This window comes from Limanda limanda, chromosome 12 (assembly GCF_963576545.1).
Source record: "Limanda limanda chromosome 12, fLimLim1.1, whole genome shotgun sequence".
Lineage (NCBI taxonomy): Eukaryota > Metazoa > Chordata > Actinopteri > Pleuronectiformes > Pleuronectidae > Limanda > Limanda limanda.
Window position 1 is genome coordinate 4,037,852 of NC_083647.1, and position 27,899 is coordinate 4,065,750.

General features: G+C 38.5%; 1 protein-coding gene across 1 annotated transcript; it reads left to right on the forward strand.

Moving 5' to 3' along the window:
• Positions 1 to 969: 969 nt before the first annotated feature.
• On the forward strand, positions 970 to 27,882 carry syt14a (synaptotagmin XIVa; the record flags this gene model as incomplete). The annotated part of the gene is made up of 8 exons (XM_061083196.1): positions 970 to 1,024; positions 7,196 to 7,348; positions 12,101 to 12,328; positions 21,138 to 21,409; positions 21,497 to 21,946; positions 22,849 to 23,038; positions 24,347 to 24,403; positions 27,569 to 27,882. Coding segments are annotated over 8 exons (1,719 nt in total), but the record flags the coding sequence as incomplete, so codon positions are not given.
• Positions 27,883 to 27,899: the final 17 nt, after the last annotated feature.

The window sequence follows — 27,899 nt, forward strand, 5'->3', positions numbered from 1 at the left end:
AATGAGCATCACAGATGGAGGGGTTAATGATTTCATTTGATGGATGGAAAATTAAGTCGAGTGGTCGAGTGAATGAATGCTGGTGGTTTAGGAATTCAGGGATTTCCCTTCTTGCCAAGAAACACATTATCAGAATATCAATACCACTCAAATGCAGTTAGAGCCTGTTAAATAATTTACTACAACTGCTTAATATCAAGTGACAACCAGCGGCCTGTTACCTTGGCTTGGCACTGGAAGGAAGAAGAATGTGATCTGTAAGGAAAACTCAGAAGGAGTTAAAAACTATAATAATATAAAAATATTAAATAATAGTTGAGTTGAAGAGAGAGTTTTGAAGTGAAAGATGTGAGAACTGAGAAGATAGAACAAGGTTATGAAAACTTCAGTGACTCTATTAAAGACAGCTTCCAAAAAGTGAAGCTAAAATATTTAGTTTGTCCCTGACATGGTTTCTGTCAGTATTAGTAAGGTCTTATCACACTGAAATGGAAATTAATCTTTATACATTTACTTCATCTAAACAACCTGAGACAGGCAGTAGAAGGTAACCTTAACTCATGAATGTACATGTTGTACAAGTATGTATGTACACGTTTTTAGGATACAGTATATCACCAACTTCTTATCACAGTATTTAGTTTGTTTTTCCAGCACAGAGCAGATACACAGCTTTTACTCTGTGTTCATCAGAGCCTTGCTGGAGCTTGAGAAAAGAAAATTCAATTAAACTCCAAGTCGCTGCCCTTTAAGTCAGTTATCATGAGACAGTCAAAGACAGTTCAACACTGAACACCCACATCACACTGTCATCACTGAGTCTCTGTCAGTGTCCTCTGTCTGTCGTCCTCCGCTGGAAAAGTCTGTCGAAATGTACAAACATGTTTAAATGTGTTGTGTGCTGTTTGTGTTGTGTGTTATGTGTGTAGTTCCCTCCACCACAGCGCGGCTCATTGACACTGCATTGTCTTTCCAGGTGGCGAGCGTAACTGTGGAGTGCATGAGCTGGTCTGCGTCAGAAAAGGTAGGGCGGATCAGAGCTCTGCAAGGTTGAACTTTGACCCCCCTCCCCATCAGCACGTGTCACTGTTGTACTGTCAACGTTCAAACTCGTCCTCGTTCTGCTGTGTTTGTTTCAGTCTCCCGTCGTGCTGTGAGCTCAACGCTCTTTGTTTCCTGTTTCAACTGTCGATGACATCAAAAATGTTTGAATGAAATTCAGAGACAAATTCTCATAAGTCAAATCAAGTATGCAACACTTATTACAATGAAATATTTTTTCAGTTTAACTATTTTGTCTTCACTGTGCCCACTATTGAGGGTATTTAAATGCCTTAAAGTAAATTATTTGTGCTTGATTAAGTTTGAAAGATGAGTTGAAATAAATACATTTATAGCATATAACTTTAAATTCCAGGTATTTATTTACTAACCTTCTCACCTTTATCTGCTACAAAATTACCCACTTGAGTTTTTACAAGACTACAGCCAGATAAACATAGTTTTTGTTTTATTCATTATATTCTTTTGCTAAGAATTTTATTGACACCTTATAGACACAAAATAATGAAATATAAATATACATGCTGTAATCTAAAGAACATAAGAGGGTAACCACAGTAATCTTTAGTATTTAATGGATAAACCACACTTGAATGTATGTTTTTTAAATTATAAAGTCATTATAACGATTTACCTCTTTATGTCACGGGAGTGAGTAAACATGATGTGGTTTCTAAGTGATTGCAGATAGATGATGGTGCTGCTACAGAATTGTTCAGACTCAGTATGAGTTGTGTCTCTTTGTCAGGGCACTCTGATGAAAATGAATGTTTTTGAAACTAAAAACTAAAGTGGATTCAGAGTTTTTTTATGCCAGTGGCTCATTCCGCTGAATGGTCTGGCTTCGTGTATGTGTGTGTGAGTGTACACAGTAGGTCCTCTGCACTGTCTGAATATGTGTAGGAGTGTGTGTGGGGGTGCTGATGACAGTGCTGCCTGTGGAGTGTGTGGGCGCCTTCATGCTTCTGAGATGAGTTTGTGCTTTTTGACATTCAAAATGGCAACAGTTTCCATGTGGACAAAAGAAACAAAGACAACGAGACATGCAACGGTGAATAAAATGAACGAGCATGAATATTTGTCAGCAGTGAAAACACAAAAGTACATTTATATACTTACACCTACTTCACAGTTTTAGTTTTAGTCCAGAGTTAGCTTATCATCATCATGTATTGATTCTTGTCTGAGCCTCCCCATGTTCCCAGCTGTGCACATCACTCACTTACACAACCAATCGTTAAGCAGACCAGCACAAGAGAAAGCAAACAAGCAAAAGTTACGATTTACTTTTCCAATTACAGCGATGTCACGTCAGCTTCTCTCCTGTTTCCGTTGGTCTCTTTTAGCTTTCACCAACGAGTGAATAGTGCCCAAGTTTCTTTGGTAGCTCTGCTGTGATGTCCACACTGACCATGGTGAACTAGTTGTCTCTTACCCTTATCCATGGTTGTTTATCCGCCAATTATTTTCTTTTTTCCGGTTCCGCAGCAGTCAGCAACAGACTTTCACAAAATAAAAGCCTGACTTTCACAATAAAACAATAAATAATCAAACCTGAGATAATGCGAGATAAAATAATTGTCTGAGTTAAATAAGTGATGAGTTAACTCGATTAAAACGAGTTAACTTGCCCAGCCCTAGTTCTTGCAAAATATTTTAGCTGTTCCCCTTAATGACAGAATTATATGTCTGTGCTCTTATTTACATTGTGTATACCTGATTAATTCAGTGTTTTTGGTCTAACAGGCCTAACACAGAAGGAAAAATACCTAAAACACCTAACAACCCCCACAGAACAGTTGCATCATAAACCTTATCAGGTTCTCAGCAGCAACACAGACGGTGTGTGAAGGCTACACACACAAGTTTTTCAGTTTTTCACATAATGACATTTGTTTTACATAATCCCTATTTCATTTAAAAAAACAAAAAACATTTCCTGTTACATCTTTCTTATCATATTGATTTTATTATTGATTTGAGTAGGATCCCTATTAGCTGATTTTCCTTGGGTCTGAAGTTCTACTGGAATGACGTGACACCACCACGTGGCTAACTTACGCAGTTTGAGGCGTGATACTTAAAATAACAGAAACCATCTTTCATAATTATTGATATGACTGAGACTTATTTTGTTTGGTCCATGTCTTATCTGCTAACACAGAGGAGGCGGGGTTTATGACCTATACTTCAGCCAGCCACCAGGTGGTGATCGAGATGCTTTGGCTTCACTTTTTGGAGATGCGATGTCTTCCATCTGTACTATCTGTGATGCTTATATATAAATACATAAATCTGCATATATATATATATATATATATATAAATATATATATATATCCTATTCATAAAACTACACTTAGTATTTATCATATTTTTAAAAAATCCAAATTTTTTGACAAGTGAAGTATACAAAACTTGGGTGTTTTTATGCAGCATTTAATTCCTAACATTTCGTATGAGGTGCACCTTATTAATCTGTGCTTCTTGTGTAACAAACTAAATCTTTAACTGTTTGATCTTGCTGTCAGTCATCAGTCAACCCCCCCCCCCCACACACACACACACATACAAACAAACATCTATCTAAGACTTATTATCGGTGTTTTAATGGAGCACAGTTGATTTGGGGAAGTATGTCGAACAGGACAATGAGAAATAAAGATAGATGCCCCAACACTGTGTTACAGCACCACAATCTCCAGTAGCAACAGGATTATATGCAGGGTCCGATGATGGCAGAGGAGTGAAGACTGAATACAGTCTGTTTATAGAATAAATCAAACACATATATTAATACACTGTGCTGTGACGTCAGGAAGTCCAATGTAAAGAAAAATACTCTGTGGGTTTCTGTGATTCAGTCTCTTCTCCCTGTCTGAGCCTGTTGAGGAGCAGGATCCGCTCCATCTGTGCTGTGAATAATTCAGTCCACAGTGAGAAGCTGGTACAGTGTGAGCCGACAGGCATTCCCATGGTATAACGTCTCCTGTGACCAAACACAGTCACTTACCAAACAATAGTCCCAGCCCATTACAGGCAAATCCAGGCGAGAGAACAAACAATTACTCAACGCTCTTTTTAATTTATTTAGTTTTCTTCGCAGAGCAAGCAACAATATATTATGTCACATTCGTCCCTTGTTCGTTAGGTGTGAAACAGTGAGTCTGTGATTATGTAACAGTCTTTTTGTCAAAGCAAACTGGACTGCTCTGGTTTTAACACACTTACATTTTCCAGAACTACAGCAGATTAAAAATGTTTGTTTCTTGTGCACGATCACATGAAGTTAATAGGTAAAATAATTACCTAGATACAGAGTGAAACAAATGCAGTAAAGCATAGCAGTGAGGTGAAAACAGTCAGATGAATGGCAGAGTCCAGGTAATTGTTTCAGGCATTATACTGGAATTAAATACATGATCATGCTAATTGAGCTCATTATCTTCCTGTTATAACTGGGGCTGTCACAATGACCAGAGGCATGTTAACAGTTTGTCCTTTCGTCTCACTCTTGTGAACATGATAACTCAAGAAATAATTTCTTTAAGTTTGACACAAAGTGCCACTTGGTCTCACTAATTTACTGATTAGAACGTCGTGGTTGAAGGTAAGGTCACGTCAAGGTCACGTGACTGCATATGCTCATAAGCTGCACTGGTTGGTGGAGACATAGAACTGCAGGATGGTTTTAGTTCTTCTGCATTATGTTGCACAGAGGTAAGATCGTCATGATGAGCTCTGTCGTGATATGAGAAGTGAACAATGTTTTCTTTTGAAATAGTCTAAAAATCTCCTGTGCCCTTTCCCCACATACTTATTTTGTACCATTATTCACTTTGTAGATATGTGACCCCTCAGCGGCCTCACTGATACTGTTTGGTTAATGCGTCTCAGGCTGATGTAAATTATTCCTTTAATCACAGTGAACATATTTTTCATGTTAACAAGTAGTTATGACAGCTGCGGAGACGTTATGTTTTCAAGTTGTCTATCTGTACTATTCTTGTGAGGTCATTTCAATCTTGTCACAAACTGATTTGATTTTTTTGTGGTCAAAGATCAAGTCAGTGTAAGTGAGATGGTAATGCACTAATTCATTAAAACATGAAATATCTAAAAGGATAACAATTTGCACTGGTGACGTTGAAGGAATGAGAATTTTAGCAGGATAATGTAAAACCTACTCTATGGATTTCCATTAAACTTGGGGGTAGGATGGGATATGGGCCATAAAAGAACCCATTCAATTTTGGGACGGATCCTGAAAAATGTGTGGATCCAGAGTTTTTCATGTCGCAAGATCATTGTGAGAATTAGAAGTGTGTGAAATTTGGTGCAATTTGATTAAATATGAGGAGACTGATGGACGACGGCAGAGGTATGCACTCGTCTGACTGGCCTCATTAAATGGTATGAGGACTACTTTCCAAGGTCTGGCACGAAACATTGCGAATAAATCAAGTAAATCAAGACCGTGTGTGGGAGTTTTGTTCCATAACATTTGGTCCACTTGTTTTACTCCAACGCAACCGACACATGCAAAGGATTGTTTGGAAGTTTCTAGCAGTGAGAATCTGAGTCTGCAGCAGTTTGACTGCATAGCACATCCTTTTCAGAGCTCAGTCTTTTCCTTGTCACTGCACATAACAATCCAAATTCTGTGGATAGTGGTAAGAAAACAAAGTGGTGCAAACACCTTTGTGTTTTCTCTATTAATCCAGTTTTAAAACCTCTTGTCCCTCATTCAAACCGTATGTGTCTATTTCGGATTCTAAAGGTGCAGTTAGTTAGTTAAATTACAAAGGATGTCTTCTCTAGTAAGCTAATCATTTCTCAAATGTCCATACTTGTTTAGCAACAAACTTCTCTGGCACCATATGACACATATGCTGTCATTACATGGTGGCCGTTAGCAATGATGCTACGCTCCTTTCACACATATTAGCCTCATGTGTATTGTCTCATGAGGCTAATATAACGTTGCATCTGTCATGTTCTCATAATGTTGTGCAAAAGAAGCTGAAATTTCCCGAAAGTGTTATTTTAGTAACATAGTGTCTTCGCTTGTTAATTTGTAACTCGTACTCAGGAGACACACTGTTAGCACGGCACGGTGGAGTGAGTTCTTTAATTTTGTGCCTCTGATTAAAACATAATTGCTTTCGTTTCTGTGAAAAATGTCAACACGCTGAACACACTGCAGGAAGTCACCCCTGAAGACTGATTGCTGCTGAATGTTTGGTGAAAGGAAATGTTTCAGTTTTCAGTTTGAAAGGGTTAGATGGGACATTTGGCAGCAGTCAAGGACAAATGTTTGTTTTTAGCACATTTATTCACCGTGATAAGACGAGATTGATCCACTGCCAGAGGAAAGAACAACTGGAAAACACAGCATCTCAGATGAGATGTCTCCCCTGTGGCTGCGCCTGATGACGACTTAGCGCCTCCATGAGGGCGTTGGAAGGTCATACGTGAGGTGGAAGGCGTCCGTCACAACCTCACTCAGATGTTTGTCATCAGCAGAGGTCACCCTGCTTCAACAAATCCTGCCGGTATCTGATGTCGTCGAATTCCAAATCAACCCGTGTCTGCTGATGTGCAGCAGCCAGTGTTGCCTTTAATGAGATTTGACTCGCCTGTGTATCTGGAGTCTGGAGTGACGCTGCCCCTGAACTTGTTGCTATGGCAACCAACAGGTTGTGTCTCTGCAGTGTTACAACCTCGGTCTCTCTCTCCTATCTCTTCCTCGTGCACTTGTTTTCCGTGCCTCCAGACTCTAGAAAGTAGGCCATTCTTTTTTTTGGGTGTTGCATTAAGTATATAATTTTAAAAAAACGTCATACTACCCTTGATCAAAGTCCAGCCAATTAGCCAATAATCAGTGATTCACAAACTGAAAGGTTCTACTATCTTCTACTGGCCTGACTTTTTTTTTTAATGCAGCAATTATCTACATTTTATCAAAAAATTGAATAAGTTTATTTTCCAAAATGTTGACCTACATGTAGAAACATCCTTAGTGTGACATAGTAACACCGTCATCATCTCATCCATGGTCTAAGTTCTTTTACTGACATTTTATGCCAAAGATGATTTGTTGTTTGATGTGAATTTTTGTTGTTGTTTTTCAGTCTCTCCGGAGGTGCTGGGGTTTCTGACAGCTATTGGACTCTTCATCATCCTCATGACCTTCCTCTTCTGGTACCTCAACAACAAGTTGGAACTAGAGAATCCAGGGAGCCTGCAGTGCCTTGATGAGTTCAGGAAAACCACAGAGCTGAAAGGTAAAGCTGCTCATATACACATCATGTATGGTTCTGGGTCCTGTCCCTAAGCTCAGCTTTCTCTTATGGAAAGTTCTGCTCAGATATTCCACAACATTTATAATGGAATCATGCGTTTTGCTCTTTTAGGATATACCCAATGCTCTGTGCAAAATAGTACTTTAATATTTAGCTTCAGGTTGAGGCTGTTTTCTATGAGAGCCACAGTGTCCAGTACATTACACACAGTTAATCCGCTGCAACACTGGATACTTCAGCCTAGGCTGTTTGGAGAGATCATTTATTCAAATAGCCCTTTTCATAGCATAAAATGTGTTTCAAGTTGCTCTACAAAAAGTGATTTCAAAAACAACAGATCCCTAAAATTAGAACATACTCAGACAATAAAAGATGTAAAATCAATAAAAAATATAAGCAATGTTAATAATGAAAAGAAAAGGACATCTTTGAGATAAATTTAAAGGGTGTTTTTTTATTGTATTTTTTTTTGATTTTATTATAAATTTATTTTTACTAATCCAAAAGTTAAGATGGTGCCATGGTTATTTTATCTTTAAAAATGTAAGATAACTATAAACATAAAACATTGCAGTTGGTCTTTTTTTGTGTGTGTGTGGGGGGGGGGGCTAAGCCAGTACAGAGTGTTTTACAGTTACCTAGGCATGACAGTAAAAGAGCATGAGTCCATTTCTGAGCATCCTCTAAATAAAGGTGTAGTCCGACTCTGAAAATGTTACTTAAATGTTAAAATATTATTTTTGTACCCGGCACTGATGTGGCCTCCAGGTTTTTCTTCTAATTTGGCCTGTTGAGTGTTTTTTGTAGAGCATTAGCAGCTTCTGCATTCTTTCACAAAACCTAAAGAAGCATTAACCCATACATTTAATTTCAAAAGGGAAAAGAGATGTTATTTCGTAGAGAGAATTTTTATAATTTAATTAAAAGCAAAACCAAAAAACACAAACTGGTTCCAGCAAGTTCTACATAGCTGGACTCATGTAACTTGTGAAAATTATAGACCCATTTCACTGACGGCAGCATGAGGCCATTCTCCTCTGGCCCTGGCCTTTCTCAACCTGTGAGGGGGTGATTGTCACTGACAGATGTTGGGATGTTTACCTGTCATCTGCCCCAGAGGCCTCAGAAGTTTAAAAGGTTGGTGGCCCCCGGGGAGCCCGGGCCCCACAGGGAGCCGGCTCGACCCTGAGTACAACTGGTAAACCTTCAGTTAAAACAAAGGGAAGCAGTGTGAAGTGGCGAGCTGATTCTTCTCGGTATATATTAATTAATCTTTTTCTGGAGTTATGTTTTTTAATAAAAATATTCAGATATTTTGATTTATTTTTCACAGATTGTATTTGAATTATAAATAAATCTAGACAAAGAAGATTGCCCTTCTATCTCTTCCACAAGTTGGATTTATTTGTTTTTTTAAATTAATAAATTCTAAGTTTTTTCATTCTTAACGCTTTATGCTTATTAGCAAACTTTACAAGTACAGTCAGGTACTGTCTATTCAATCTGTAAGGGAGTCTTAGTAAGGCGATACTGATCCCTGCTGGAAGAAACAGGGAGTTACAACTACAGCTTCTGTGGTTGATCCTCAAGAATAAACTGACTGAACGGCTCCTATTTTTTTTTTTTATCTTTGTGATTTTACTCCATTTCCTTTTTTAAATTCTTTTACAAAAAATAATAATAATAGATATATCAGTTTATGTAATGCAGTCTTAATTAAGACCATCTTTTCATGTAAATTCATTGCCTCATAATAGCCATGGCCACAAAGACATCCTTTTTTTGTTGATACTCTTGTTGGTATATTAGATTTATCTTTAAAATGTTTATTTCTTGCATATAAAGGCATTATGTTGCAATTGGATCATTTGGAAAAAGCATCATGGCAACATCAATGTTGTAAACTATCAGGACAGGTATTGTATCTGGCTGCTGTAAAATGTGTAAAATGCTTTACCTAAACCTAACTAACCTGATCCAGCTACTTCTGCCCTGTGAATCGGAGTTAGTCTTTATTTTAAAGGGACTCTTACCTTTGTTGCATTTGAGAATTACAGCACATTCAAATCATCCCGCCTTCCTCCAATGCCCCACCCCCTCGTTCCCATCCGCGGTGTTTTTTTGAAGAAACTTTATTTACAAGCAGACTTACCACCTACTGCCTCCGCGCACGCACGTGAGTTTTTGTTTACCAAAGCAATGGATTCGGATTCAGAAGCACCGGTAAGTTATATACATTTACATTCACATATATATTTTTCAGTTCAATGGTTATTTGCACAATTTATTTGCGCCACAAGAAGCAGACGGAAAACCTGCATGTCCATGCAGCAAACAGACAGGTCTGTCGGCCAATAAGGTCCTTCGGTCCGAAGAATTTTATTGGTTGAAGTTTTCACTAAATATTATGAGAGTGAAATAATTGTTTGTTTTTACTCCTGGTGGGTCTGTCTTGCATTTTAGAGTGTCATTACCTTATTAATACCAATTTAACCTTATCCAAAAAAAGTGTAAAAATGCAACAAAGGTAAGAGTCCCTTTAATGCCCTCATACTTTTTTTTTTTATGACTATTTCAGCTGAGTTGAGTTGAGAGCAGGTACACATGTATTATAATATCATCCAAAACAGTGTTTTCTATCTGCTGGCTTTTAATTACTCAGTGCTGGAAAATAGCATGTCCTTCTTGACATATCACAACTAAACAATGGCATGGTTTGGTTTGGTTTGCAAAAGAAATTTAGATGAGATGTCTGTAAGAGCTGAAAGAGAAGTTCTTACATTCCAATTTAAATATCCAAATTGTAAAAGGTAAAGCTCTCAGGGATGGAGATGAAATGGTCTGAAAATGTTGTATCCCGATTATAGTGAAGAAAATTATCATGGATATCAGTATAATTGTGGTATTGCTAAAATGTGCTGTCAATATTGAAAAATTATATCCAGGACTCATATTTGTTTTGCCTCCTTGAATTCTTGATAAGTGCTCAAAACATCAGATACATTTGAGAATATGTTACATCGCTGTGTGACATTACCCAGATCCATAAATTAATATAAATCACTGAAATGGTCATTTAAACAGTGTCATGAAGGAGAAATTAAATTAAAATCCAGAAAGAAGCTTGGATGAATGTGCAGAGCAGCAAGTCTGATATTATAACTCCACACATGGGGACGTTTTCCCTCATGCCTTGAAGGATTTTGGTACCAAAGTTCACTTTGAGTCAAAGATGAGGAGAATACGCCCCCTTCTCACTCATAAGGCGGTGCAGCTACTGGTCCAGGCTCTGGTCATCTCACTTCTAGACTATTGTAACACCCTCCTGACAGGTCTGCCTGCTAGTGCCATCCGTCCTCATCTCATCTAGAATGCAGCAGCTCGACTGGTCTTTAACCTAAATTCACTCACACTACATCTAGTCCAGACTCCATCCAGGACATGGTCAAACGTTACACCCTGGCCCGTTCACTGTGCTCTGCTTCTGCCAATCAGCTTGTTGCTCCCTCACTGCGAGCTAACCACTCATCAAATTCACGACTGTTTCCTGTTCCGGCTCCTAAATGGTGGAACGAGCTCCCCAATAACGTCAGGACAGCAGAAAGTTTACACATCTTCTGCCGCAAACTAAAAACACACCTCTTCCAACTATACCTTGAATAAAAACAATGAAAACTAACAATTTAGTAGCACTTAAATCTCACTTACTTATAGCAGTTTGTAGGTTTTCTTTTTTGAAGAAATTGTACTTTCTTGATTCTTGTTGTTCTGGGTTTGTACCCTTGTGGTTGAATGCACTTATTGTAAGTCGCTTTGGATAAAAGCGTCAGCTAAATGAAATGTAATGTAATGAAGGGATTAGAGTTTGGGTGGTTGATGGTGCAAGGTCAAGGTCATTGTGACCCCATGAAACAGGTCTTTGGCTTAATGAACATGACTCAACATCTCAGATCTGTCATAAGGGATTTCTTCAAATTTCAACAAGTTGTCACTTGCAGTTAAAGGTTCTGTGTGTAAGATTTAGCTGAAAGGGATCTATTTGCAGAAATTGAATATCAAATAATCCTGGTGATGTTTTCACTAGTGTGTTTCATCTAAATTGTAGGAATTGCAGTTTTCTTTAACTTAGAATGATCCCTTTATATTTACATACTTTATATTAACATCAGGACTGGGTCATCTATACGGAGGCAGCCAAACTAAACAAACTAAACACCTTTTTAAGTTTTTATGACAACTGAAGGTTACCACAGGTTCTCTTTCATGTTGGAAGGTAGGTTGTTCAGCTGCAAAATGCAACTTCACCACTAGATGTCACTAAATTCTACAAACTGAACCTTTAAAGATAAATTGATTAGAATTCATGAGTCAAAGGTCAAAGGCTAAGTTAAAGGTGGCCTCATATGAGTCTGGTAAAAGAATGCATTTAGACAAATACAACCCTGTCTGATGAAGTCATACAACCCCCGGGCATAATTTCTAGTTTCCAAATAGATTTCGAAGTTTTGTTGATTATCTTGTTACAACTGATTCAATATCCTCAACCTATTCAAAATGTGCATTTATAGATATCTCTGTAACACCCGAAGATTGGGATTCTATCAATGCACAGTTTGTGTCAGTCAAAGCTTCTGGTCTACTTGATTTTAATCGACATCTAACTCTCCGCTTGAAAGAAGTTTTAATCCCAGTGTGTCCCACAGTAACCAGGCTGTCGTTCTGTATCCCAAACAGACAAGGCCCACTGTGATGCCAACCTGCGGGGCTCATCATCAGACAGCGAGGATGAGCTGATGGGTCAGTATCAGGAAGCGGTCAGCCGCTCCCAGGGCCTCCGGGGAGGAGCCAAGGCAGCCACTAATGTCAAGCATGGAGGAGGCTTCAGCTGGGAGAGCCGACATAAGTACAGTCCCCTGAGTGCCGATTATGACGGCTACAGCAGCGAAGCTTCGGCCGACGACGGTAGGTCCTATATCTGTGAAATTAAACTCATATGCCTTCCTTACAGTATTCATACTGTAAATGTTTTCAGGTTATTGCTCCTTTCTGTCACTTTGTATGTTTTGTTTATTTTTTCCAAGAACATCCACAAAAGACGCCTCAGCTGTACAATAAAAAAGCAATGAGATTAGTGCAGATATTTCCCTCTTATCACTGCAGTAAGCTTGAGTCAGACTACACTGCGGCTCCACTACCAACAAACCCAAGCACCGCACACACAACACACACACCGACACACACTGTCAGTTAATCCAGAGAGGTGATCAAAGCGAAGCTCCTGTTCAGCACACTCTCCGTGGGAGGGTTGTGAAACAGTCAACTGTCTGCATAATCTGCACAGCCGCAGCCTCACACTTTTCTTTTTTCTTTTTTTTATCTCTCTTTCTCATCTCTCTCTCCCATCTGCGAGACGTGTCATCTCAAGGCATTTACCGTGGTGGTTGGAAATCTTTTTTTCATTTTCATCATAGACTGAATAACACTGGCACTGACCTATTTGGATTAGTCAGTTTGTTCTCTTATTCATCTGTTCGAATACTTGACTGCAAAGATGGCTTGTTTATTTATTTGACTTCATAAAAAGTACTTTATACCCTCCATCCACCGCAACCTCAAATGTGAATCAATCATTGAAGGCCTCTTATTAATTTGACATGACATTATATATTAGCTTGTTTGTTATATTGGACCCATTCTGGCAGTATAAACTCTGCGAGAGACTAAACTGGGGAAAGTATTGTTTATGTATTTGAAGAAATGGTTTGACACTTGAAATACAATTATTTACATTTTTGCCCAGAGTTAGTTAAGGGGCTCAATCTGCTTTCATATCTGCTGGTTAGCGTAGCTTAGCATAACCAGCTAGCCAAAAGGTAACAAATCGAACGAGGCAGCTCCGCTTTCTCCCACTAACCAGAAACTAAGTGAAATATACCAGAAGCAATCACTGCCAACTTGTGCCAATGATGTGAACAAAAACTCAAACAAGAGTGCAATAACAACTTCCTAAAATGAAAGAACCAATATTTGAGAAAGATGTTTTATAGGCCATAGATATACTACAGCCAGCCACCAGGGGGTAATTAAGACACTTTGGCTTCACTTTTGGGGAGCTGTCGTTCATGGTCTATGAATAAACTAAAAGATATAAGTAATGAGCTTTGGGGGAGCGGATTTGATATAATTTTTGGATGCCAGAAAGACTGGCAAGACAGATTTAGCTGGTTTTCCTCCATTCCCAGTGTAATTGCTAAAATTATCTAAGCCACAGGCTCCTGGCTGAGGTCTATATCACCTAGAGAAGAGTAGCAATCTTCTCATCTAACTCTTAACAAGAATGTGAAAAACAGACATTTCTAAGTATTCAAATATGCCTTCAAAGGAGAAAAATAATCCACTAAATGATAAATAAATAAAATGTTGCATTTACATGTTTACAAAGAGTAAAATGTAATAACCAGGAGCTCTGGATCAAAACAAACAAATTGAAATGAAGCAAATGAGTTTAAAAAAACATTTCCAAGACATTTTATGGGAATAAAACGAGCAACAATAATGATTGAAACAACTGCTTCCAAGAGCCATTGATTTCAACCACTCATTTATATAAGTGACATCCAACCAGTTAAAATAAAATTGCTGGACGGTTCGTGCAAAGCTTTAGGAGATCACTGTTGTCTTCTGTGGACACATGATACCTTTAGTTTGTTCTCCGTCCTAAGACAGGAATCCCTCGTGTTTATGTCTGACTGTGTTTTTCAAAGACAAAAACAATCTCATCTTTGCCAGGGTCTTTAACTGGTGAATCATTTCTGAACCAGCTCTGTGTTATATAAGACAGGGGTTAAAAGACTCAGTGAATTGCACCATCTATTTAAAGCAATGTTTGAACTCGTTGCTGAGGGATAAATAGTGCATGACACGCTTCTGACTCCATTAGCAAAGAAAGCAGCGCACTGGTTGAAAGGTTGTCATTATGCAAGTCCTCCGAAAGTTGTGTCTCCTCATAACCACTAGATGGTCTCTGTCATCCTCAGCCAGAGTTCACATACAGGGTAACAGATAGGAAGTTTGGGCTGTTTATATTATGGATTTAAGACTTTCACTGCATTTTGAAATCGACTCGTTGCTCCTTCACTGCGAGCTAAACACTCATCAAAATCACGACTGTTTGCTGTCCTAGCTCCTAAATGGTGGAATGAGCTCCCACTCGACATCCGGACATCTGAAAGTTTACACATCTTTCGCCGAGAACTAAAAACACACCTCTTCCGACTGTACCTTGAATAAAAAAATAAATAAATAAATAAAAAAAAACTAACCACTTTTGAAACTAACACTTTGGTAGCACTAAAATGGCACTTACTTATAGCACTTTGTAGTTTTGCTTTATTTCGAAGAAATTTTACTGTCTTGATTCTTGTTGTTCTTGGTTTGTACCCTCAGGGTTGAATGCACTTATTGTAAGTCGCTTTGGATAAAAGCGTCAGCTAAATGAAATGTAATGTAATGTAATGTAATGAAATGCACACACAGAAATTTAATTGGGGGCGGTTACAGATTCTCTCTTCAAGGAATTATTCCACAACAACCTCATTAAATCTTATCGCTGCATTACCTTGAAGGATAAGAGTAAATCAATGATTCTTGTCAGTCAGGTGGTTCTGTGGCAGTGGCGAGAACAAGTAATCTAGATTATGAATTATTCTCTGTCCACTAGCGGGACAATTTGTCAGAAAAAATCTGATTATTGTTCATTTAAGTCTGTGCATGTTGCCAGATATTATTGAATATATCATGTGGGAATACAGTGATATGTAGAACGTCTTTCTTTCAAAAATCATCAAGCTTGTGAAGGTTCCATTGGTCACTGTGAATTAATCATAGACAAATTAATTTCTCCCCTGGCTCTAGCTGGTCATGACGCCATCCTGCCTCTGACTTTCATGCCCTTTAAATACTACTGTGGATAGTTTTGCTAAATTAACAAACTGTATGTACCATAAAACAGGGCATTTGGGAAATTATGGCATCACAGCTTACTTGGCACATGCCCACTGTTGCTTTGTGTAATGAGCATGCGCCAGAAACAACAACAATGGTGACAATATGACAGTGTTCCAACGTTTGGTTTGCACAGCTAGGTCTTTCAAAATTTAGCAACACTGCAGCGCATTGCATTCACAGGTCCCAATAACACATGGACTTTTTTATACGTCTATACTATCATTTTTAAAGGATCATTAATGTAGACTTTTTTTCCCCCCTAATGGCCCGGCATGCTTGTTTGAGCATTTGTAGTCTTTTTACATCTCGTCTGGACGTATAAACAGTATTTTGTGGAAGGAGATTATTTTTAAATATCAGAGGGGAATATATTTATAATTCTTAATTCTATCAAGAACAAACTGCTTAAACATTTTAAAAATACAAAAGGTTATTGATTGTTTTTTTAAGTTTATGGGGACCACAAAATATATCAGGTAGCCTGTATATGAATCAGTTTCAAAGAAGCAGTTTACAATGCATCTGTTCTTTTGGACAAAGCCATAGCTGACTTGTTTTCGGTTTCTCTTCCTTGTGAGGAAGAGAGAGGCAGGGATTTGACTCATTGTGCCTGGAAGAAATCATTTCAAATTGATGTGGTTTATTTATACAACAATATTGTACTTAAGAAGAGTTAGTATTTTTTTTTATGTCAATTAACTACCCTTAAAGGTTTAAAGGATTATATTGAAGATTAAAGATTTCGAAGCAGATTGTTGTTTTCCTTCAAATAATAAAGATTGCATCAAGAAAATCACCAGGGAATATTTGTAGTTCATCAAAACCTTGTTTTTGTATTGGTTGAACAGATTATTCTAATCAAGTTCCTTTTAATGCACATCGCCCTTAACAATAACCTTCATTTAGTGAAGGGAAAGCCATGTCCATCCATTGTTGCCCTATGGTTAAAAGAGAGGTTCGTTATTTTCCTCCCTGTGGTCAGGCTATGGTAGCTGTGGCTCTCTCCTCCACTATCTCATAACAGCAAGCCACCATGGATCAGTAGTGATCAAGCAGCAGCCTCGTACCTGAATTGACATCTGGTCACGATTTCTCTCCAAAACTAAAAATGAAAATTGTGGAGATTTAGTATTTAGATTCCATGATGTAGCTGAAGGCCATTTTCATTTAATCTCCAGCTAGACTTTATTTTCTTAATTTCAAACGAGCCTTCGTAAAAGTTCTAAGGAGCCTGTAATATTTCCCCTTAACTCACACGGCTGCTTTTGTTCAGGACATATGTATTATACATGAGGGGGCTTGTGCAGAGGCTGCAGAATCAGGGATGGTGCTGCCCCTGTGGCTCCTCTCTCAAAGTAGGAGGCTTCCTAAAATAGGTAATAAGGGAGAGAGAATGGTCTGCAGTTCGTCTGAACCAGCTTCCTATCTCTGAGCAGGATGACTATTTCGATGTAAATGTAATTATTGACATTAAACAAAGTGAAGAGAAGGAAACACTTATCATTAGGTGGAATTTAAAGTTCATTATAATGACTTGTCATCATTACTGAAGTCTTTCTGATAAATACCTGATAACAACATCCACGAAATGAATCTAAGTCAATTAAATTTCCTCATGAGTGTGTGTGTGTGTGTGTGTGTGTGCAACATAATTAATCACTATGGAATCTTTTTTTATCTCATCTCAGTGCTTTATTTATGGTTCTGTTTATGAGGCTCATAACACACACTAGTTAACAACCTGCCTCGAGCCCCAGAGTTTAGAAAGACAGGTGAACTCTACCATGATACTTGTTACCCAGGATCAACAATATTAGATTAAGTGAAGAAAAGACCACAAGGCAACAAGGATAGAGAGGTTGGCTGTGAGCCAAGTTCTCAACAGTTTTTACTCGCCCTGGAAAAAATGGTAATAATGAACATCAGTATAACACCTAACATGCTGACAACAACCCTGTTGTGTAAGTGTGTGACTAATGCAATGCCTCAAATTTTAGAATTCCGCCTGATGTCTGTCTCAAGTGCCTCTTTTTTACCAGGAGGTGTTCGTGTACATACACAAGACCTACACCAAAATTGCATCGGTGCTCACCATTGTAATTTTATACTGAAATGCTACACGGAAGTGCTTTACTGTTGGTATCAATTAATGAAAAACATTCTTAATGCTAAGCTAGGCCAATAAGCACATGGCATTAAACCTCTTATCTTAAAGAAAATGCAATTGCCTAAAAAAAAAAATCATGTTTATTTTGCATAACCCTACAAATGTCTATAAGAAAATTTGAACTTTATAGTTTTTCAGTAGTGTTGTAGCAAAACAAATCATAGGGTAGAAGTAGCAGGGCAATTTAATCGTAAACAATCATATGATAGCAATATTTGCTTGGAAAAGCCCCCCTATACTCACTTGTTTGATCAACCCTTGAACTTATTTGTCTGAATCAGGATCATTTTACATACATTCATTAGACAGTGGGTTAAGCTATTTGCAGACAGGGGATGGAGCTTTCCCTGTTTGCATTAGTGATCATAACTGATTGATAGAACTGTGTTGAATTGGTGTTTGGGGAAATATTGAAATAAATCGTTCAAGAGGCCAACTGAGCAAGGGCCATGTGTTTCCCCATCCTTAAAACCTTAAGCACAACAATAAAGTGTCGCTCCTCTAATTTGTCACCTCAGATTTCCATACCCGAGTCTCACAGTCAAGATTCACAAATATCAAACGGGTACCCCACTTAAAGAGTTACAAGAAGGCAAAACACGGCGACTGCCAGTACAGAGGCGATGAAACTGCGTGAGGGAAGGGTGGGTTAGACGAGCGGAGGAATGGTAACCATCCCAATTAGCGGGCTGGAGAAAAGAGTAGTGCTTTTGCACAGCAGCTTCCATCAAATCAACCGCCCCCGGCTCAGCGGGGAAAAAGCTGCTCAAAATGGATTTGCTCCTTTTATCAAGCCCTCCGTGACACTTAGTTAAGACTCCTTTGCCTCCATCCTTCCGCTGATATGTGCCACTTTGAGGTGGAGTCTCACTGACATTATTAAGAGCCAAAGTTTCAAGAACTTGGGAGAAAGCTGGAACAATGAGTCGCAGCGGATTACGTCATCATAGTGTCGGCTTTTTCCAAAAGTTAGGAGACAGCATAAGAAGGGGATTTTTTCCAAGTTATTTTCCTCTTCATCTTTTGTTTTCTTTCTTTCTTTTGCAAGAATCCGGGTTTAAAGCACTCTTTGCCAGTGTCCCTATGGGAGTATTAGCATCGGCTGCTAAATTTTTGAGAATCCAAATTGGACAAGGGAAGCAGATTTGAGAATGCAGCTGGCAACACTATTCATGGTTCTCTATCCGTGCCACAGAGATGCTCAGTGTAACCTCATTCTGCATGTGCCTTGTGGGCATTTGAGGCCTTTTAAAACGGTTAGAGGCATTAAATCTGTGACAGATTAAGAAGTATTCAGTTCAGTCCTTTAACGCAGCTGATGTTTTATGTAGGTTGTGCATTCAGAGGATTCCTCTCACAGACCACATCATGCTCATGAGGTCTGTGTGAAAGATCCTGTTCCATTTGTCAGTGAAAATACATTCTGTGATGAATATGATATATTATATTATAACTAAATTCAAAAGAATTACATAAACAATATATTTTTTACCTGAAAATAACAATTTATTTAATCATTGTTGACACATACTTTAAGAGGTTTATCAAAAAAAACATATAGTAACATCACATGATGCTTTGTTGTAATCTAATGATAATTTTGTAAAAATACTTCTACATCATGCGCTGTTCCTGAAAATAGATTTTAGAATATCTCCCAAATGTCAAATACAATCAAAACATTAATAATGGTCCTAAAGTTTGAGCAAAGATTCTGTACAGATAAAGTTGGAGCTGCTTCTACTCATTACCTTTTTATCCAGTACAAAAAAAATATCAAACATAGGTTCAAATTTAAGGTAATTTAAAATAAAATAATAATCATAATAAATGATGATTTTACCTTTTTATCTTCACTTTTATGTCATATCTTATATTAGGCTCTATGAAATTTCAGCTTTATAAAATATTTTCAAAAATGAGACTGCATTGCCCTTCCTAAAATAGTAACTGCTCCTTAGTTGTCAACATGACTTTACATAGGGAATATATGCCTTTTTTAGGATTATTAAGAGTCCTATCCCAAAGGAAGGCAGTTTGCCTAGTAAAAACATCTTTCAAAGTTATAATAAAACCATTTTTTCATTCCATTTATTTAAGTCCTTTTTTAATCATGTTGACGGAGCTACAGCCCCTCACATCATCGTCAGGCTGTTCAACTGACTTGTGGCTGTTACAAAAATTCCAATACCAAACCTGTAGGCCTGTCGCAAAAATGTAGCCTCATTGTGTTTAAGTGACTGTAGCAACTTTCATGTTGTTTGTATTTTTCAAAGAGATGTTTTTGGTCTCACACCCAAGCATCCGCTTCAAATCATTAGTACTTGCGTACCATGCTGCGAAGGGATCCGGTCCTGTCTACATCCAGGACATGGTCAAACGTTACACCCCAGCCCGTTCACTCCGCTCTGCTTCGGCCAATCGACTCGTTGCTCCTTCACTGGGAGCTAAACACTCATCAAAATCATGACTGTTTGCTGTCCTGGCTCCTAAATGGTGGAATGAGCTCCCCATCGACATCCGGACATCAGAAAGTTTACACATCTACCGCCGCAAACTAAAAACATACATCTTCCGACTATACCTTGAGTTAAAAAAATAAAAAAATTACTAACAATTTTTGAAACTAACAATTTAGTAGCACTTAAATGGCACTTACTTATAACACTTTGTAGTTTAGCTTTATTTTTGAAGAAATTTTACTTTCTTGATTCTTGTTGTTCTTGGTTTGTACCCTCAGGTTTGAATGCACTTATTGTAAGTTGCTTTGGAGCGTCAGCTAAATGAAATGTAATGTAATGTAATGTTATCCACAGTTCCTCTGTGCCGACACTTTGAAACAGCAAACAGATAGATGGATACTTTATTGATCCCGAGGGAAATTCAGAAACAGCTCCTTTATCCTCTTTTTTTCTTATTGGGGTGTTTTTTTCAAGCAATCCCTGGATTTGCAAAGTTCCATTTAAAGTCACCATATCTTTGCGGGTCAGCTCGCAGCGGAGGTAACTCAGTGACAGCGGATGTACCTGAGTTGGTTTCAAGGATCGACCCATCACATGTGATAAAAAAAAACATAATTGAATACCCATTGGCCATAAATAAAAGTGAAAACATCCTGGGCGCAGAGAGCTGCGTCCCATGAAAAATCTTCAACAACACCTTAAAGATCACTTGCAGGTCCTGTTGTCGCCAAAACATTCAGGACTACCCATTCACTTCCATTTGGCCGTCGCCCATAAACCCAGAAGTATATAGATGTACACAAAATTTACCAAATACAGTCAAAATGTTTATATTGAATGGTCACAGATACGTTGTACAAGTAAACAGTTATATTATATCTAATCTAATTAAATTATCTTTTAAATTTTGTATAGGCTCTTTTTTGTCTCATGATGTTGGATGGGGCGGAGCCCCAGCACCCTGTATTAACCAGCCGCCACTCACCTTTTGTTTTGTTTATGATTCGACTGAGACATGATTGATTGATTTTGACAGATCTTTAACTTTATGTGCACACATGTATTTCTACATCATTAAAAAGTCACACATTAATATACTAAATAATTTGTATTTTATTAATTTCCTTCTGCCCAGTCAACTGCATTCAGCGTATGAGACGCACACCACCACTGGATGAGCTTCAGCCACCGCCCTATCAGGATGAGAATGGTTCTCCACGGATGTCTTGCACAATGTCTGACCTGGGTGACGCCAAGTGTGATCTTTCCCAAACCAGCGGCAGTCCCCACCTCTCCTTTGGAAAATGTTATAGTGTGGACAGTGATGACCATGAGACTGAGAGTTACCTCAACAAGGGCTATGAGGAGGATGTACCCAGTGACAGTACCGCCGTCCTCAGCCCAGAGGTAAATACCAGGAATACTATAATAATATATGACTGTGAAAATCTGTTTTTTGGGTGAGATGTTTACATTGACCATATCACTCTTTAGGATATGTCAGCCCGAGGATCAGAAGCGCGGCTCCCTAAAGGTTACGAACCAGATCCCATTGCAAAATACGGCACTCTGGATGTAGTGTTTGACTATGACTCAGAGGAGCAGCAGCTGGCGTTGACCATCATGGCAGTAACGGACCTTCCCGCCCATAAACGCACCGGCAACTTTTCCTGGCAGGTCCACCTGGTGCTGCTTCCCACCAAGAAGCAGAGGGCAAAGACAGGGATCCAGAGAGGCCCGTGCCCCATCTTCACAGAGACCTTCCGCTTCAGCCACGTGGAGTCAGAGATGATCAGCAATTACGCCCTCCGCTTCCGCCTTTACAGTATGCGGCGGATGAAGAAGGAGAAGGTGCTCGGGGAGAAGGTGTTCTACCTCACCAAGCTCAACCTTCAGGGCAAAGTGTCTGTGCCAGTCATACTAGACCCATGCTGTGCTCTCCTGGTGAGTACCATCAGAGCAGATGTTGGCTTTACAGCTTCTGGCAACACTGTAATTGCTCTTCTACACTGATTGATCTTTGGTTTGGTTGATTAACATTTTCAGAGCAAGGTTTTATTTTGCAGCTTGAGAGAATATTAAGATCCTGTTTGATAGATCAGTTACTTTTGCTTGTTATCATGAATATGAGCAATAGATAGTGGGCCGAGCTAACTCAGTGAAGTTCAAGAGGTCATGAAAACTATAAAACATATGTTATTTGAGGCCAGCACCACCATGCATGGATGGCCACAGCAGGCACTGACACAACATTGTGTTAATTAGTGGAGACAAATGTTCGAAATCAGCAAAAAACATACATTTGAACATCTTTTAATATTTTGATTTACTTCAGCAACTTCGTTGTACAGTAAATCAAAATCTGGAACCTGGAACCAGATTGACAATATTTCAGAGCTCCCCCTAAATATCTCAAAGTAGCCTTTCAGGGGAACTCATTTCAGGGGAGCTGGGTTTCCCTTAGCTCCCCCAGTAGTTCGAATCATGGCTCCATTGCAACGGTTAGGGCAATTTGGGAAAGGTGTTATAGGCTAACCCTACCATTAGCCCCATTTGACTAGCTAGCTATAGCTATACTGAACAGCTGAAATCTTTCAGATGTAGAAAAGGATGGTTGTTGTTGAGAAATGAGAAACCCTGCTTTTGCCTGCTTCTGCGATCAATGGCCCTTTGTTTCTGAAAAAAAATTCCCCTATATATGTCATCAGAATGTGTACTATGGGTTTTGCAAACACTATTTATATTTATATTAATAAACATAAAACTTTACTTTCACACAATGAAATCATGATATTTCACTAAATATGTAGATGTAGAGGGTATAATTTTCTGAATGTCACTCTCAGGCTGGTGAATCCCAGGTCAGCCTCTCAGATATGACGTGCAGCGAAAGCGCCTCATCATTCCAGTCAGTAAGTCAGACTTCCACACCAGAGATCCTTGTGGGCCTGGTGTACAATGCCACAACAGGACGTCTCTCTGTGGAGATCATCAAAGGCATCCATTTCAAAAACCTAGCTGCCAACAAGCCACCCAGTAAGTACCACAAAACGTTTTATTTGAGCAGAATGTGGAAAGAGCAGTTAACAGTAAAACTATTAAATGTTTTGTTTCAGATACTAGAATGGAAAGGGACAAGTTGAGCTGGTCCATAGGGATTTGTTTTTATGCATCCATATTGCATCTTAAATCTTGACTCATATTGTGAAAATACATGATCTATGTATTAAATATACTACTAGATTCTTAGAATAAGGTTGAGATATTAAAATAAGTCATGTTTGAGAAGAAAGTCATAATATTATGAGGAAAAAGTTGTAAATTTACAAGAGTGAAGTTTTAATATTCTGAAAAATAAAATTGAAATGTAATGAAAAATAAGTAATTTTATGAGAATGAAGTTGTAATTCAACAAGAAAAAAGAAAATATCATGAGAATAAAGTAAAACAATACGATTTGGGGGAAATAAGTAGCACGGACAACATATGATCCTTTGACTTCCACTCCTCGATCCAAACTCTTGAACCAATGTAATTGTTTCTTGAGAAACTATGAAACCTCTCTGAATAATATGCAGATGTTGCCAGTGTCAGCCCAGCAATTGTCTACTATTTAACATGTTCTCCTCCGAAAAAGAAGCAATTTCTTCAAACTCCAAGTGCTTTAATTGACAATTTATTGCACAATCTTTTCTTTTAGTGAATTCCCCCGGTGTGTGGATCAATAAAGTTTTATATTATTGCATTTTATCTTATCTCTTCAAAGTCCTGAGACTTATGATGATGTGATGCTGATGTGCCAAAAGATTAATTATTTTCTTATTTATGAAACATACTAAACATATAACTTAGAGTGCAGATAACAGGCAGATTTTCTGATTCCTCCTTTAAAATGACACATAGCTTAAAATTACAAATATATTCTCTTAATATGACAACTTTTTTCTCATAATCCTGACGTACTGAGAAAAAAAGACCTGATTCTCGAAATCTCTTTGTGTCTGGAATTACTTTGTGCGTTTTTTGTGTGCAAATAAAACGGAGCCAGAGTGAGACTGCACAGCTTATAGCGTCTCTGTGAGAAGATTTATCTATCTCAGCTTCACTACCTGCTTTGTGGTTTCCCTCCTTTCCCGACCAGACTCCTCAGTCAGTTTCCAGGGATCCAAACAGCAAGTTCAAACAAAAAAAAGCCTCTTGTTGAACTTTGTGCAATGTTGTTGACCCTGTTTCTCTTTCCTTGCATCTTCTGTTGTGTCTGCACCTGAAATTCTCTCTCCCTGCCCCATTTTTTGACATTTTGGTCCGCTGTTTTTCTTACTGCTGTCCAACCCTTGTTGTCAGATGGACTGTTCTGTTGTCTAAAACACTTGATAGGTGGACAGGTTTATATTATCAGAGGTGAGTCCCTATCCCTGTCCCAAAGTGAATTGCTATTTATGTTCAGTCTTGGACCTTTTTATTCTATCTTCATGGATGCAGGTAATTGCATAAAATTTCTGGATTTCTCATCATTTGTAATTAAACTAAACTAAATAAATTTAATTTACGTTCAGGTCTTATCTGTAAATAGATTTTCACAAGAAATACCTGGAATATCCTACGATTTTTGAGGGGACAAATTATTGTTACATCCACGAAAGTGCTGAACGCACTGTTGAAAGTGTTTTTATTTTAAATGTTTTTTTGAATTCACTTAAATCAATATGGCATTTTTGGTAACACACTTGTCCTGTTGCTTGCAGATGAGAAGATTGACACCGGTCTTGTGTCTGTACAATATATGAACCTAAAGCCAGTGGCTAGCTATAGCTTCACATAAAACCTTGGGTACCAGGATGCTTTCACACCTACCTGTTTGGTCCGGACCTACAGACTTTTTAGTTTCGCAGGATCACTTGTATTCTTTGCCTCCAATGATATAATTATTGAACAAGATTGCTTATTTTGGTGGTAGTAATCCTGTTTAGATATTACAGTGGCAAAGAAATTAACTAGGTGAACCAGTACAATTATTTCTCCATTCAAACTGAAAGACTCTTTTCATCTATTTCCTTGAAATAGCCAAATTGACAACATGCCGTTCTCAGATGCACGACTATGGAAAAACAATCCATGTCAATTATAGATAACCGCAGCCAACGTAGGTGATGAGGACATGATGTTCTTAACTGTATGTCACACACAATCTTTTAGTGAACTCCCTTAAATAAGAATGTGAAGTCAAAACCAATTAGATCAAATTTAAGCAATTAACAATTAGCAATTGATTCCAACCATTGTTGTGAAAATGCCTTTAATCTTTTATATAAGTAAAACAATCACTATAAACTGACAGAGCCAAGCTAGCTGTATTCCTTATGCTAAGCAAAACTAATGGTCTCCTGGCTTTAGCTTTATATTCAAGATGCAAAACTGAAATTGGTATCCATGTATAATCTGGTGAAAAATCTAAATTTAATTCTGGTCTGGCACTACAGCAACTTCTTCACTCTTACTCATCCATGAAGATTATTGCTTGTTGTAACCTTTGTTCCCTGCAGTTGTTGAACGCGTATCTTATGCATGCAGCACTGTCACCTCCCTCCACTCTATCTCATGTCTTTCTTGTGTTTGTTCCTGTGATGCCTGGAAGTCTTTTATTCTATTCAGAAATAACACTTTTCACGCTGTGGTAACTCAATCTGGTTCGCTTGGTGGCTGATGGCCAGCTAGAAGCAAATGTTGTGCGTCACTGACTGCTGGCTTAATCCAAACAGTGGGCTACGCTTTGGCATGCTTTGGCTGTAATTTTTTATTTCATTTTCTCTGCTTACAGCATATGAAACAGAAACAGGACTTCTGGGATAGAGTAGCATAAATGTTCATCTTACACATGTGCTGTCCTCCCATTAATTGCCATTTTCCTTGTTTATTCATGAACATCTGTAACTAATGACTAGCTGATTTTGATATTGTTTGTGCTTTCCTGAATAGCATACACACATACTGTATAGTCTTCAAATTACATTTAGAAAAAATAGTCACATCTGGTAACACTGACAAAAATCTTTGTGCAAAATCCTCATGCAGTCCTTGATTGACTTTGTGCGTCTTACAAAGTAGAAGGAGTGCGGTGAAAGCCGCGGAGCAATTTCAAAGCTCCTTTTCTATCATTTCAAAACAGTACCAAGCCGACGAGTCAAGTTAATCATCAGTCGCAGCCCCTCTCATTCAGCAACAATGCCCAAGAGCCATGCATCACCGCTACTGACCACTTAAGACATCCACAGCTCCACACAGCCCATTCAGCAGCAGTCAAAAAAGAAATCAAGGCTATTTTTTTCACTGTGCTTTTATGTCAAAGAGAGCAACTGAATGTGTGATTCAAGGCGGTGAGCTAGGCGTTGGAAGGCAGCTGGCACTCGACAGCATGAAAGCGCCTGCAATTCATTCCTTCTACTCTCTCTTAGACAGGAACATAATACACAGTATTATTACAGAGTGTGGTTGTAGACGAGGGGCGAAACACTCTCAAAGGCCTATTGTGATTGCCAGTCTTGCCTCATTTACTTTTCAGCCGGATTTGTGGCTTCGGTTTATGTCATGATTTCTGCATTGAAATGAGGAGTGAATAAGGCAACCTTGAATGCTGAATCACTTGATAACGGAAAAATTGATAATGTTTTTCCTCTTGCATTTTTTTTTTTCTTTTTGGGGTTAAAAGCACGATATTTATTGAAAATTATTTTGTTTTGTTTTGTTGTACAATAAAACAGAAGGGAATCGGCTGGGGATAAAAGATGGGAAATGTCACTCAGACTATCGGTGACATACCATAACAGCTGTAGGCTAAATTTAAATACTGCTCCAAGTAAACTTGTCCACAGATCATGTTCCCGCTTCTATTCTAATGATCTTAATTTAATTATTTTTATTCCCAATCAGAATTATCCACCAGTTACTTACTGTTAATTTTTGGAACATTTGCTTGCAGCAGGCGTACATCTTATCAAAAATATGTGACTGTTGTTGTGGACAGAGCATGTCTTGGGACACTGCCCTGGGTTTCAAAAAACAATAATAACAGCCACATAGTTTGTTCCAGAAAAGGCTCCTTGTCCTTTAAGCACAGTATTACTAACTTTGTCTTGCCTATGTTTTATCTTCGACAATATCTCCTGCTGCAGGTAAGACATACAGGAGTTGCATAGCAACAAGACTAAAATAAAAATCCTTGAAACCTTTGAGTTCTTGCTCTCTGTTATCAGGAGCTCTCACAGCTGTGCTTTGTTTTTGATCAGGAGAGAAACCACATCCTATGTGGTCAGGATCAGTTGCAGTGACATTCAAAAGAACAAATGCTTTGTTGGGGGAAATGTGTCATACTGCTGCAGAGGAAACACAGCTGCAGCAGTTGGTGATACTTTGATTCAAAGACAATAAGGATTTTGCACAAATGATCCAATACTTAAGTTAGGAAACACACTGAAGCAATGTACACCATCATACCATGTATAAAATATATATCAGAAAGGTTTGCCTCATTTCCCCTCTTATTGTCCACTCCACCTGTTTCTCGTCTAGATACATATGTTAAGCTGACCTTACTGAACTCCATGGGTCACGAGATGTCCAAGTGTAAGACATCCATCTGTCGGGGTCAGCCCAACCCAACCTACAAAGAGACGTTTGTATTCCAGGTAGCTCTTTTCCAGCTATCGGACGTCACGCTCATCCTCTCCGTCTACAACAAGCGCAGCATGAAGCGCAAAGAAATGATTGGTTGGATTTCACTCGGCCTCAACAGCTCCGGAGAGGAGGAGCTCACCCACTGGACACAGATGAAAGAGTCCAAAGGACAGCAGGTTTGCCGCTGGCACAGTTTGCTGGAGTCCTAACAGCAACAGAAGAGTTC